Source organism: Monopterus albus, unplaced genomic scaffold, assembly GCF_001952655.1.
Source record: "Monopterus albus unplaced genomic scaffold, M_albus_1.0 scaffold48.1, whole genome shotgun sequence".
In the NCBI taxonomy this organism is placed as follows: domain Eukaryota; kingdom Metazoa; phylum Chordata; class Actinopteri; order Synbranchiformes; family Synbranchidae; genus Monopterus; species Monopterus albus.
The window spans coordinates 504,347-518,113 of record NW_018127928.1 but is presented as its reverse complement, the minus strand read 5'-3'; the positions used below and the strand labels follow the sequence as shown (position 1 = coordinate 518,113).

The following is a 13,767-nucleotide window of genomic DNA, read 5'->3' as shown; positions in this document are numbered from 1 at the left end:
AATTGAACATTTTAAAATGTCACGTTTTTATATCTGTAAAACCAAACAGTTGTTAACAATACACCTGATTATGTGGCCATTAGCTACATGCATATATACAGTGTATTCATGAACTGTATTTATAATTTACCTATGTATATTTTGCCCATAATTTGCATGACCGTTTTCACTGAGACATTGCAGATTTGCTACAAGACGGCTGTTTTTCATTTAACAAATGGCCAAATCCACATTTCCACAGTCCCATTTCTATCCGACATATGAATTTTCATACTGTTATATACTGCCAATGACAAATAAACCTCACAAAGAGAGAGGAGAATGTTATCCCAATGATTTTATTCTTCATTCTGTCTTTCCTGAATCCCATAAAGCTGTCTCCCTATTTGTTGAAATGTTTTGTGGCTGTGAGCAGCGCCCTAACACCACACTCGGTAAGCAGATTACGTCTTTGGAGTGCTCTTATTATGGTCGCTTTTCCAATTTGAGCACCACTTATCCAAAACCTGGGACACAACTACAGTGTTCATGTTTACTAATTGTCTGCATCGGCTTCATAAATGCAACCAAATTTCAGATTGCGTCAATATTAAGACACCACCAATGAGGATTCTCAATTTTGTATTTTTGATGTGACATATCATCTCAGTTTTTTTTATTTCTGCACCCTTTCTGTCCTCCATTCTCCTTCTCTCTCCCTCTTTAATCTCCTCTTTCCTGCCCTCTGCAAGGCCCTGGAGGAGCGTCTGAAGCAGGAGCAGAGGGAGGAGGTTCACGCCCTTAAGGAGGCCCACAGGAGGACCCTAGAGATCCTGAGACAGCAGTCAGACCAGGAGCTGCAGACGCTGCGATTTGAATTGGAAGACGAGGGGAAAGCAAAGCTGGGTAAATGATGATGCATATTAAACCGTGCTTTTCACTTGTGTTTGTAGTCATATTGATTAGTTTCCCATCCACAGTGACAACCTCTCTCCCTGTGGCAGGGCGATTAGATGTCAAATCTAAACTTTATGATATAAAAAACAGTCTGCAGTTGCGTCTGATGTCCACTGTGTCATCAGTTTTAATCTCAAGTTTAAAAAGGTTAAAAAGGAGTCATCTGATAGAAAGCTCTACTTTGTATTGACGAGGAACGAAGAGAATATACCCTGAGTGAGCGCGCTTCTGCATGTATTCACTGGTTTTCATCAAACTGTCCTGTCTGTTCTCGTAGTTATTACAGCTGTTGTTGTGTTGCTCAGTGTTTTCACCCCATGTGCAGACATTGCCTCACTTCAACTGCAGTGTTTCTGTCCGGCAGCCTCTCTTCGTGCAGAGCTGAACCACCTCCATGCTGCAGCCATAGAGCATCTAAAGCATATCCACCTCAAAGAAAACAGTGCTGCCAAAAGAGAGCTAGAGAAAGCTATGGAGCACAGTCGCCAGCAGGTAAGTCATCTTTTTTTCTTCTTTGTTCTTTTCTTGTGTCTGTGCATGTGTGTGACCTACAGTATGTCTGTGCCAGTCTTCTAGCAACTAGCTAGTAGATCTGTTTTGTGTTTTTCTCTATTAACATGTACAGCTTACATGTATATTTTCCAGGAACAAGAGCTCCTGGTTCGCATCTCGGACCTGCAAGCAGAGGTGTGTTCACGTAGCAACCGCATCACCGATCTGGACCATGAGATCCACTCTCTGAATGAAACCATCGACACTCTAACCAGAGAGCTGGAGCTGAAGGGCAAAGAGGTGCTTCGGGTCCGCAGTGAAGCGAACCATCAGATAAGGTGCATAACATCCTAATGGTCCCGTAGAAGATTTACAGCTAAATATGAACTTCACTATCAGAGGGTCCCCTTGAATACCCCCTTTAATTTTCACAATTATATATCATATGCAAAACCTTCCCATTTATGTTATTACTACTGAGTGGGCAGGACTAAACCATGACTCAACAGTAGCTGACCCAGTTTGCAGACACCTAATCCTGCACTCGTATCATATGGGAATAACCATCTGAACAGCTTATAATTAAAAGCAGCATCTAGGGAAGTGTTCATGCTTTGAAACTCTCTGCCCCGACTTTGTTCCTGCTCAGCTTCTGATCAAGACTTTAAGGACACACACTTTACTCAGCTCCAACATGCAACACACTTATTTTGTTGTGTAGTTAGAATTTGTGGTTGACTCAAAATAGATTTAAAAAAAATGAATGTTTAAAATCAACGAAACAGAGACTGAACTATTTTGATTTTTAGTTTCTAGTATGGGTCAGGCAACAAAGATCCTACACTACTCTTAATGCAACTCAATAGTATTATCTAGTAGTAGTATCTGTCATTAGACTGTCACTGTCAGGTAAACGTTTCAAACTCCAGAGCTCCAGTTGCACAGATTTTCTGTTATAATTGTCATTTTATTTTCACTTTTGGAATACTAATGTCCATCAGCTACTGTAGTATTTTGAGGAGTTAACAGCCCATGTCTGCAGTAATTCAGGTCCTTTTTAACTGCAAGGAAGAATGAAAAACCTGCTCTGGTCCCATATAGTACATGAATGCTGCTCACTACTGTGATATGAACCCAGTAGTCATGGATAACATACTGTATCTTTTTACAGTAGAATAATATGAGGCTCCATGTTCCCTGTAGCAGCTCTGCTTGCAGCTGCACATCGTGTCATCGTCCTCTATAATTTAGTAAAAAGTGGCATCAGTGTCATGGTTTCCTGCCAGGAAATTAAGTGTATTTGTGAACTGTATTCATGATGAGGTATTTGTGCATTAAAAGCCCCTAATGGCACATAAGTAATACCTATTAAGGTGTAATCGTGTATATGAAACTTGCACACATCACATGTTGAGTTTTATTTGAGTTTGATTTGTTTCTGCCATAGGGCCCATGAGCAAGACTTTTCAAAGAGACATGAGAGGGAGCTGGGTGAGCTAAGTGCAGTCCATCACAGAGAAACACAGATCATGCTGGCAGACTTCAACAAGGCCCAGGAGGTCCTCAAAGACAAGATTTCTGCTCTACAAATACTGTAAGTCATAAGTGAGGGGCTTAAGTCTCAGAGTTGGTAAAATCATTGCTTTTTTCTTTGCTACACACTTTGTAACTTTGTAATAATGCTGTATACCCAGCTATCTTCCCACTTAGCTCACTCCTTCATATGTCATGCCTGTGAGTCCAGGTTGGAGGGTACGGAGGAGAAGTTAAGAAACAGAGAAAGTCGACCAGAAGACCTGCATCTTATAGCAGAACTCAGAGAGATGGTGACCGAAAGAGAAGCTCTGGTCAAAAAGCTGGTGGTGAGTACACTGGGTGCCATCTGGTGTCAGGGATAAGGTCCTGTGCATTTCACAGTCTTCACAGTCTGCTTATGGTCATCATCAGTCCTTTGATGAAGGATAAAGGCAGAGAGATGCTATTAAAAGCCATGTAAAACACTAGTATGCAACCTTTGGTGGGGGGGGATTTTGGAAAACTATGACTGAATACATTGACTCACTCTTCATACATACCCCTGTGAAGCTTGTGCACAAGCCAGATGTGTTGGACTTGTTTCACTCAAGTTTCTGCGGACCGTGAAAACATTTTATATACTCAAAAGACTTGGGTGAATTTTGAGTGGACTATCCCTTTAGCTTTATCTTGTCTTTTTGTATAGGATGACAAGAAGTTCTACCAGTTGGACTTGGTCAACAGAGAGACGGGTTTCAACAAGGTCTTCAATTCCAGTGCCAATGTCGGTGTCATCAACCCTCTAATCAAGGTGAGTGGTCTCCTACCCCAGAGTATGAGTGGCCACTCAGTGGGAGTGGCTTGGGCATCAAGGATCCCGTGGCCATTTGTGACATCATCTGCCTGTTTGAGTTGAGCACCCTTCAAACCAAAACCTGTTCTGTCTGTTTTCAGTGTCATGGATATAGGACCATGGGTTTGTTACGCTCAACACAGTGGGCTATAGCTTTAACACCACACTTCTAGGATGGATTTTTGTATCACACGCTTCATCTGGAGTTGGCAAACAGTTTGAATGTCAAATAATGTAGAACTAAATACACACAGCCATGTTTTGTCATGTAAGAAGACTACACCTACACATGACTACACCTGAAGTTCATACACAGGCACACAGATCTCCAGAAGAAGCTGTTTGTCATACAAACTCTACATCAGCCTGGTTTTATTGCAAGCCGTTTTAAAAGCACACTGATAGCTGCAGCATGCAGTTTGGCACCATTAACTATTTTCATACACAGTTGTCAAATAAAGTTATTGATGGCATAAGAATACTTGCACAGTAGATTTGTCTGTGTTGAAATTGACCTGCAGCAGAGCTGCAACCATATGACAAGGAACAAGGACAATTAAAACATGCTGTAGATAATTGTATTGTAATTGTACCTTATTAAACCCAAATATTAGATGTTGATGGTGAATACGACTAGTGGAGTGTTTGTAGTCCTTGTGCTTGATTTTATTTAGTGTTTTCTGGTATATTTAATTATTTTCAAGTGATTTCATCATCTTATTGTTCTTTTTTAGTTTTTCTTTCCTTGTTGTTTGAGCACTATGAATCACCACAGAATCACTCCATTCTTCCTGAAAGCGTGAACATTACCCGTCATCCGACTGATATCACACTGATGTCTGGGTATAAAGCTGCGTACGCAGCTGTCGAACCTGCTGCTTAACAGAAACAATACCGCCTGATTTCAGCATCTCTCCTTCTTGTCATTTTCTCTGTATTTCTCATTATGGGCTCGTCATATAACATTTGCATCAATGATTCACTTCTAAGCTTAAATGTGCAGGATTCCACATTGTTGTGTGTGCATATTTGTCTTAATACCATCATTCTTAAACATATTGTGCACCTGTGTAATAAAAATGTAGACACATGCACATTTACTGTATTATGAACCATCTGCAGTTCTGCTAAATGTAATGACATTGTGAACATTTGAGATGCCACAACAACCAGAAGAAATGTACAACTACTTAAATAACTAGGAATTGACCTTGCTGATGTGAAATTTTTACAACTAATTCTGAGAAACAGCATTTTTCTCAGGAATATACCAAGCAACAACAAGGAAGCTTTTCAGGTGTTTTTGCATTAAGCACTGTCTAATCACATCTTGTAAGAAGAGAAGGAGACTGACTGAAAAAAAGAAGCATCTCAACATCTGCAAGATTGGTTGCCATGAAATCTTACACCGATCAGCCATAACATTATGACCACCTGCCTACTACTGTTTACATAGGAGTCAATGTGGCAGTTGGTTGGCCCTCATGTCACTCTGCAGCTCACTGTGCATCTTCTGTGAATCCATTTACTACCAGTTCTACTGTCAGGAAGAGCACAGATGTGAAAAAGTTATGTAAAAGGAGTGAAAACTGTGGTCGTGAGGACGAGTTATAGAGAATTGTTTAGACCAATCCAACAGCCTCACCACTCTAGGTGTGATATCACCACTACAGCCCCTGACTCTTTCTCTTCATAGAGACCAATGGACAGTGTTTCTCATTTTCAACCATTTTAACAAAGATTCAAATACATTAATACATTTTAATCTTTTGAAAAGTACAAATGGAAGTTAAAGCTTTAATCTACAGTAGGTCAACCTCATCATCAGTGAGCTGTGGGCGTCCATGACCCTGTCTCCAGTTCACCATTTGTCCTTCCTTAGACACTGTTGGTAGCTACTAACCACTTCAGACCAACAACACCCACCAAGACCTGTAGTGTAGGAGATGATCTGACCCAGTCATCACGGGCCACTGTAACAGATAGTCAGTGTTATACCCTTCCCCTGCCAGTGGTCAGAATGTTATGGCTGATCGGTGTATATGGACTTTTGTGATCCTGATTACTTTGGTGATTCCAGTTTTTCTCTAGTGCCTTCTGCAGGTCAAAATTTCAGTTTGTCCACTTTGGTTTTGGACCAGATAGCTGGAAACCTAATGACATTCCCATCAATTATAGCAAGTACTAGCAGGCTGACATGTTGTAGTACTGTAGTACATACAGTAGTTGGTCAAAACATCAGCATGTTAACCCTGTTGTTGTGATCACATTAGTAAAACTGTGCCTAAGTGCAGCCTCGCAGTTGACAGCTTATGTAAACAACAAAGCTGTGATACTGTTCTAGTTCAGCAGCATGCTGCAGGTGTTGGGCTTGTACATCTGGCATGATGCACCAGGAGTTGCTGCTGTTATCGCTGACTCCTCTGTTCTCAAAGTCCAAATAAAGCTCAGTTTGCACTTTCCTGTGGTTTCTATCAAATTAATGTCACTGTTAAAAATAAAAGCTGGCTAAGCTTCTCAGTGCACAGTTCATACTGAGAGAGTTTACTAAAAAAGTACATCATTGTAATATAGAATCACCTTCCCCCGACCCTGCTTCCTATGTGTGTCTAGTTAAAAACAGGCAGCCAATCACATCACGGACTTGCAAGCTTTCCTAGCCAGTCAGCTCTCCGATTCATCAGCCCTCCTACCATGAGTCATGAAGGAGAGGAAGAGGAAGGACAGGAGGTGGAGGAGGTAGGACCGGGAGGCCACTTTGAACCTCCTCACTCCCCACTCCAGAGGTCCCTCCCCCGATCTAGGAAAGCCCTGCCGCTGTTCAGCTCTCTTTCTCCTTTGCCTCTTCCTCAGCATCCTCCTCCTCTTCCTCCTCCTTCTCCTCATCCTCCACATCATCCCATGTCAAGCCTTGTTCTTCCTCATGCTCCTCATCTTCAAGAACCTCTGGTACAGCATCAGGGCCTACTAAGCTTTAGGAGGTGAGAACTGTGACTTCCTTCCACCGCTGCCCTCAGCTCACCTTCACATCACTTTATTCAAGGAGTGAATTATGTGCTGTTTTTTGCCCCCGTTCTCCTCATCTCCCAACTCTCTCCTTTTCTCCTCACCCCTCTCCCCCAAGCCTGAGCAAGGGCTTGTTAATTCTTTGTCTACTCTTAGGCAATTAAAACCAGAAGAACCTGCATGTCAACTAGCTGCAGCTCTCCGTTACATAGATGGACCTCACTAGAGAACAGTATATGGACATAAATGACAACATTTGACATGACGTTTGGTGTATTTTATTTTATTTGTATCAACGACAACCAGTCTCAATTCAGTACCAAAACAATCAACTGAACTCATTCTTAGATGTTTCAGTGAGGAGTGAACACATTTTGTACTGTTATTACACTTTACTTCCCAAAGTTTGGTGCATATGTGACCAAAATGTGACTTTTAGCATCTTTGCCCACACTGTATAATGTATTAGCTCAAAAACGATTCTGGGGTTGATTTTAAAACTGATGTAGTAGCTCTCGTGGGCATGGGGTTGTACGGGAAATGAAACACCGAAGCAGAAATCCAGCTTACTTCACAACCTGCACGGCACTAAGTGGATCACTGTGGAGGAAAGAAGATCAGTGAATTCACGGCATTCAACACAAGCTCTGTTCAGCACATCCACTGCTTTGACAATGAAACTGAGTTTAAGTATCTCTAAAAATCAGATTTTGAACGTTGTGTGTTTCTTTTGTTGTGTCTGTCTTTGGGCAGTGGGCACCAATATAAAAAGAAGTGACTGAATGTCTGCCACTGGAGAGCGTAAACCGAGTGAACCAAATAGTTTGAAAGGATGATTTTATGAGCAGGAAACACTTTGTGTTTTGTTCCATATTATTTACTGTAGCACCTGTAGAAATATCTATTTCTGATTCAGAAGTTTGAGGCTTTAACCCTTATTGGCTCTATACTGTAGCTCAAGTTCTGATCATCCAGGAGTCTTTTTGACATATCTGGGAGCACTCAGCCAGAATGTGTTTACAATTTTCTAGCCATTTCTTATATAATACTGGGCTTAGGGGTCTGTGTGAAGTTTGCATGCTCTCCCTGTGCCTGCCCACGTGTCTGGTCCCACAGTCCAAAGACGTGTAAGTCAGGTAAACTCTAGTGTGAATAGTTTTGTGTGTGTGTGTGTGTGTGTGTGTGTGTATGTGTGTGTGTGTGTGTGTCTGTCTGTCTGTCTGTCAGCCCTGTGATAGATTGGTGACCCGTCTAAGGTGCAGCCCTCATCAACCAGGCTCTACTGCTCCATGGCTTTGCACAGGGTACAAGGGGATATCAACTAGATGGATTATGCTTTTTAGGTGTAAAAATTAACGTGGGGGTGGCTATAGGTCAGGTGGAGCTCCTCCTGTCAAACTGTTCATGAGCAAAGCACTGAACTCCAAATTGCTTCTCATGTCAGTATGGGGAAGGTGTGGCCATGGACTCAGAAAATCACCAAGCTACATCCTAGACTGCGGGCATTTCCCCAGCTTCCACTTGTTTGGCCTAAGCACTCACTTGATCTCCCTGATTGCGCTCGAGCACTGCTCAAAGTCACAGCATGCAAGGGGGTTTCACTCTGCCTGACCAACTATGTATATCTAACTGTTGACATCTGTATGTTTGTGTCTGTCCCTTGTTGGCATTCTAACAGATAATGTTCTTTTCTTCCTTCAGCCTTCCTGAGGCCAGCGCTGTGGCACCATCGGAGCCGAGGGCAGTGGAGGCAGGACAAAACAAAGAAATCACTGCAAAAGAAGAGGAACTGTATGCACTGTACTTCACTTTCTGACTGGCAAAAAAAAATACCCCTTCTGTCAAAAAATGAAGTAATGGGACAGAGAGCTAAAGTTGGACAGCAAGCACACTGCAGGTATTAAGTCATTTCAAACAGACATTGCTCATCACAGTATCTGTGGTATTCCAGTGTGATTACAACCTTAGGCCTTCTGCAAGTGGTGGGCATCAGCATGATAGCATGCACGAGCAGGGCGCCAACATAAAAACACTGGTTTACTGTCATTTGTGGTGGTGGTGTGGAGGCGCTGCAGCTCCTTAGGAGACGTTTGAATTGGAGTTAAATGTGTGGTTTTCTGCAGAGAGGAAATTTCCCACAGGCATTTGAAAGAGAACAGACATGCAGCTACTGTGGTCTATCAATAAAATGTAGCCTTTAAAATCAATAAATCAGGTGCTGAACAACTGTTTAGGATAATTCCAGTGCATTATAACTTGGGTGTTATTCTTCTTAGTATTCAGTAAATATCAATGTAGAAAGGACAGTAAAGTATAAAACGGTGTTTATTTTCTTTTTTTCTCCCGTCACACAGTATTCAAATTTGTTTTAATGTGAGGGGAATACATCCGTATTACCTTCGAGTAAAGTTGTCAAAACTACCAAAGTAAGAGCTGGGTTATGCTGTAAGGCTTTCAGAAACATTCTCACCCTAGTTTCTCTCATTATATCAGATTACTGTGACCTGATGTGCCCCAAACTACAGTCTTTTTTTTTTCTAACTTTATTTTTAAGATATTTTCGGTTTTATACATCAAAACCAAACACAAAGAACAGTTGGGACATTCTGATACAGACATATAGTTGTTGCAGTTCAGTGTTCATTTTTGGCTGCTGACGTGAAGACTGCCCAGTTCTCCCATTTATCTTGACATCGTTCCACCTGAGTCCTTAATTTATACATCAAAAACTCCATTTCAAAAATGATGTGTACAATTTGAAGCCATTCTTCTCTTGTAGGTATGTTAGGCCTACACCATTTTTTGGTGATGGCCTTTTTGCAGGCCGCCAACAGTATTTTCAACAGGTATCCATCTTCTTTAACTATTTCCCGTGTGGTGTCCTAGATACATAACTACACATGTTTTGGGGATGCCGTAAAGTATCTTAGTATCTTAACAATAACAGTGTGCACATCATCCCAGAATGGTACAATTTTAGGACATAACCAGAACACGTGAATGATTTACATTTACATTTCCATACTCTCTCCAACATGGCTGAACTCTGGACATGTACTTGCTTGTAATTTTAGGTGTAATAAAAAATCGTATTACAGCAGGGTTCCCTCCATTCCTGTGAAGAGGTCGTTGACTGTTGAGTTTTCCAGATATTCATCCACTCCCCATCTGAAATCGCAATACCAAGTTCTGTCTCTCATTTTCATTTTACCTACAATGTATTGAATCCCTTCTTTTCCTTTAGGTGCTTGTAGAGAGTGGATATGATCCTATATCTTTTAGAGTGGTATATGCCAATGATACCCTTATTTAAATCAACTTTGTGCTTTACTTCTTTATCATAGAAGTTTCTCAATTGTAGGTATCGAAAGTGATCACAGTTTGTTAGATCAAATTCCTGTTTTAGTTCCTGAAATCTTTTAACGTTACCATCCTTTACTAATAAACAAAGGGCTGTAATGCCATTGTTAATCCACTGTTTAAATCTAGAGGCATATGCATTTGGAGTGAAAGTGTTAGTATAGGCAGGCCATTTAAATAGGCAGAGCTCCCTTTCTAGTTTGTGTTTCGTACTACGTAAAGCCACAATTCTAATGTCAATCTAGTCACAGTATTGACATGTTTTAATAAGTTCCTAATTGTCTCCAACTCACCAATAATACTTGAGTTCCCTTCCCTGTACCAAGCATTGAATATTTTTCCATTTTGCCTCATAGTTTTTATTACATAAATTCAACCTTTTCTAAACCTGGACAGAGCACACGAACAGTTCACATAAACTGTATATCCACTCCCTATCAGAGGAGGAAGTCACTCAGGATGTTGACCCATAAGTTAATCAAGGGGGACACAGATATTCTTGCCTGCGCCAGAGACAGCTCAAGCTTCCGTACACACTGAGCTCACCTTTACATAACTATTACAAATAATATCTATATGAACTACATACTGTTCTATTACATATCACTTCTGGAATCTGGTTTATTTCTAACCACTACATTAGGATTTGTGTCTTTGCCAAATTTAATTTATATCCTGAGTAACACCCATACACCTCCAAACTGTGGATTAGTGCTGGTAAGGATGTTTCTGGATCTTTCAGATAACAAATTACGTCGTCCGCAAATAATCCTACAACATGTGATTCATTTCTAATTCGAATACCCTTAATTTTCATATTTTGCCTTGTATATTGTGCTAAAGGTTCTATATAAGGTTGGAGATAGGCAACAGCCTTGCCGAGTGGAGCGCTCAAACTACAGTCTTAGTGAATATACTGTGCTGAAATACTGTTGATTATGTTTTAGCTCTGTGGGAGCTGAGTTTTACTTTGTTCATCACCATGCCTTAGAGGTAATGTTACTGGAGCTGCTTTCAGAATTCATCCAGGACAAACTGGTTTTTGCCTTGATACCTGTTCTGCTGTGTGTTCATCTCTAGTCTCTCATTCAGACGTGTCTGTGGATACAGGGTGGACCTAGCCATTCATTCTGGTTGTGTTTTGGTTCCTACAATATGATAAACCATACATATACTACAATAATGGCACCAGCTAAGAAGACCAACTTTAGCTTGCTGTCTCAGTGCTTTGACTGTGTACATATGGTAAATGTTTGAAAGTCATTTTCAGATCTCTGTGCTAGTGAGGGGCGCTTGATTCACCATTCCAGATGCCTCAACGGTCTCAGGAGGGGAAACATCAAGCTGAATCAAGCACCCCTTGTATTTTTGCTATTCAAGTATTTATAATGTAACAAGCTACTGTTTTTCTATGGTCTGTGCGTGATGCCAGTGCACCAGAGACGTGCAAAACGAAGAGTTCTGTCAGCGACACGTAGATGCTGATTGAACTCCTAGGAACTTTTTTAATGCCAAGGAGGGTTTAGTCAAACACTGAATTTCATTACAAGCTAGGAGTTGATGTCGGTGACTGAACTCTTCTGCTTTGTGTCTCTGCCTGTGGGGCAGACCTTAGAGCATGTGAAAACAGAACCACTATCATAATGCTGCTGTCACTCACTTGAAATCCTCATAGCTCTGGTTTTTGGTGTACTGTCTGTTTTTAACTTGAATTGAAAGTTTACATAGTTCTTGTGCAGAGTAATTTTCATGAAGTCCAGTCAGTAAACTGTACAGTTTCCAAACTGCATGGTCTCTTCAGCCTGAAAGAGGCTCTTACTATATCAAACATGGACGGAGACAAGTGAGGGTCTGTTCAGCAACACAAACACATTCAGCCACATTACAGCATCAGCCAGTGCTCATCTTCCATGACAGAATCAACTGAGGTTCAGGAAGTGTGCTTTACTTGTTGGCATTACTGGATCAGACAGTATAGACATTCCTTTATACAGTACGGTGCATATTATCCATAAAACCAACAAAATTAACCATTTTCAAGTTTGTAAACTACACAGAAAACTCATAGCAGACTAAGGCAGCATCATGACACTGAAGCTGTAGTCTTGCTGAATGTCATCAGTGCTCATAGAATATATTAAAAAGTGTATTTGTACACTCTGGGATCACAGCCCCGATGCTGAACCACAGTTGGTTCGTTTCTCCACACACACTGTGAAGATTATTCAAACTACTGTGTTAAATATTGATATTTTGCTTCGGCATCTGCATCAGATAAAGCAAAGGCCTTTTGTTTCTGTTTAGGGTTTTCTCAATAATATGTTTTCTCACAGTCACATCCAGTTTTACTGCCATTTGTTATGGTTTCACACACATATTTCACTTAACTTAAAACTGGTCCGACACGAGTGAGACTCCTTCCCAAGATAATGATAAACAGCAACATCCTGGGTGATGACCCTTTCTAACAGTGATGGTAAAGAACCATTCCACCAGTTTTGCATGTGGAAATCTGTGTAATGTTAAACTTACAAGTGTGTTTTACAGTTTTGAATGTGTGTTGTAGGCAGCCAGTTGTAATTTTCACTATAGTATAAAAATCAACTCAAAGAGACTTGAAGGTTGGCTTCAAATAGGTGATTTATCACTGTGAATAATGCCTTGTGTTTTATTGTTAACATTATTTTTAACTTAAATGTACCAACAATGACACAGATATGACATCCACTGTGTTTGGATCACCAAGCTTTAAATGGCCCATGAGCTCCATGTGGTCGTCGTTCTGGAGCTCCGTACTTGTTGGTTGAGAAGGTAGGAAGGCATTGTGGTCACATGACCTTTGTGCATCATTAGCTCAAGATTCATGAGTCTTTTAAAAATGGGCATTCATGGGAATATTAACTTCTATCTCAACATCTATCAGAGGAAACTGAGTTTATTTTTTATTTATTTTCTTACATCACTGGCATCAGCTGGCCTTCACTGCAACTTATTGAAACTGTTGTTTGTTTAGTTGATTTTTTTACATGGCAATATGTGCTCAGTTCATTTCACTTTCAACTCAGTTTTTTCATAATTTCTGAAAAACTGGAAGACTGGTGCATCTATACATGTTCAGACTCAAATAGAATGTGTGTTGCAGTTTGTATTTCGAACTGAGCTGAAAGTGATTTGATGCCATCCTTGTGACTTATCGTTCAAAGATGTCCGTCTTTTTGAAGTATGATCATATAACAATTATAACAGTAACAATATTTATTTATATTTATATACTTTCTGCTCTGTATTATTGAACAGTAAAATTACGATTGTGAGACAAAGCCTGCTGTTACTCTCCTTTAATGTGTGTTTGTGTGAGTAACATCCTCAACCTTTTGTATTTTCTATTTTCTCATATACAAACAAAAATGATGGAATTAAATACTGTAAAGCTCCCATAGTAACCTTAATAAGCAATTTAGGGTTGATTTATGATTTAGTTTTAATTCCAATTTTTAATTACTGTAATGAAAACTAAACTGAGCATTGAATTGCTATTTTTGGAAAACTCAAGCACAGAAAAAAAGTCAATACTCTTCCGTCCTAACCTATCAAGAGCTTATCTC

General features: G+C 40.4%; 1 protein-coding gene across 5 annotated transcripts in view; it reads left to right on the top strand.

Annotated features, from left to right (window-relative positions):
- LOC109960541 (protein FAM184A-like) overlaps positions 1 to 9,212 on the top strand; it is a 35,232-nt gene extending 26,020 nt beyond the window's left edge. Inside the window, exons 17-25 of one of the 5 annotated variants that reach the window (XM_020600710.1) lie at positions 732 to 885; positions 1,301 to 1,428; positions 1,582 to 1,766; positions 2,876 to 3,022; positions 3,173 to 3,290; positions 3,650 to 3,754; positions 6,410 to 6,535; positions 6,650 to 6,777; positions 8,504 to 9,212. In XM_020600710.1, coding sequence (XP_020456366.1) covers positions 732 to 885; positions 1,301 to 1,428; positions 1,582 to 1,766; positions 2,876 to 3,022; positions 3,173 to 3,290; positions 3,650 to 3,754; positions 6,410 to 6,535; positions 6,650 to 6,777; positions 8,504 to 8,618 — 1,206 coding nt within the window. In that variant the 3' untranslated portion in view covers positions 8,619 to 9,212. The other 4 variants (XM_020600708.1, XM_020600709.1, XM_020600712.1 and 1 more) reach the window with 4 other exon arrangements.
- The last annotated feature ends 4,555 nt before the right edge of the window (positions 9,213 to 13,767 follow it).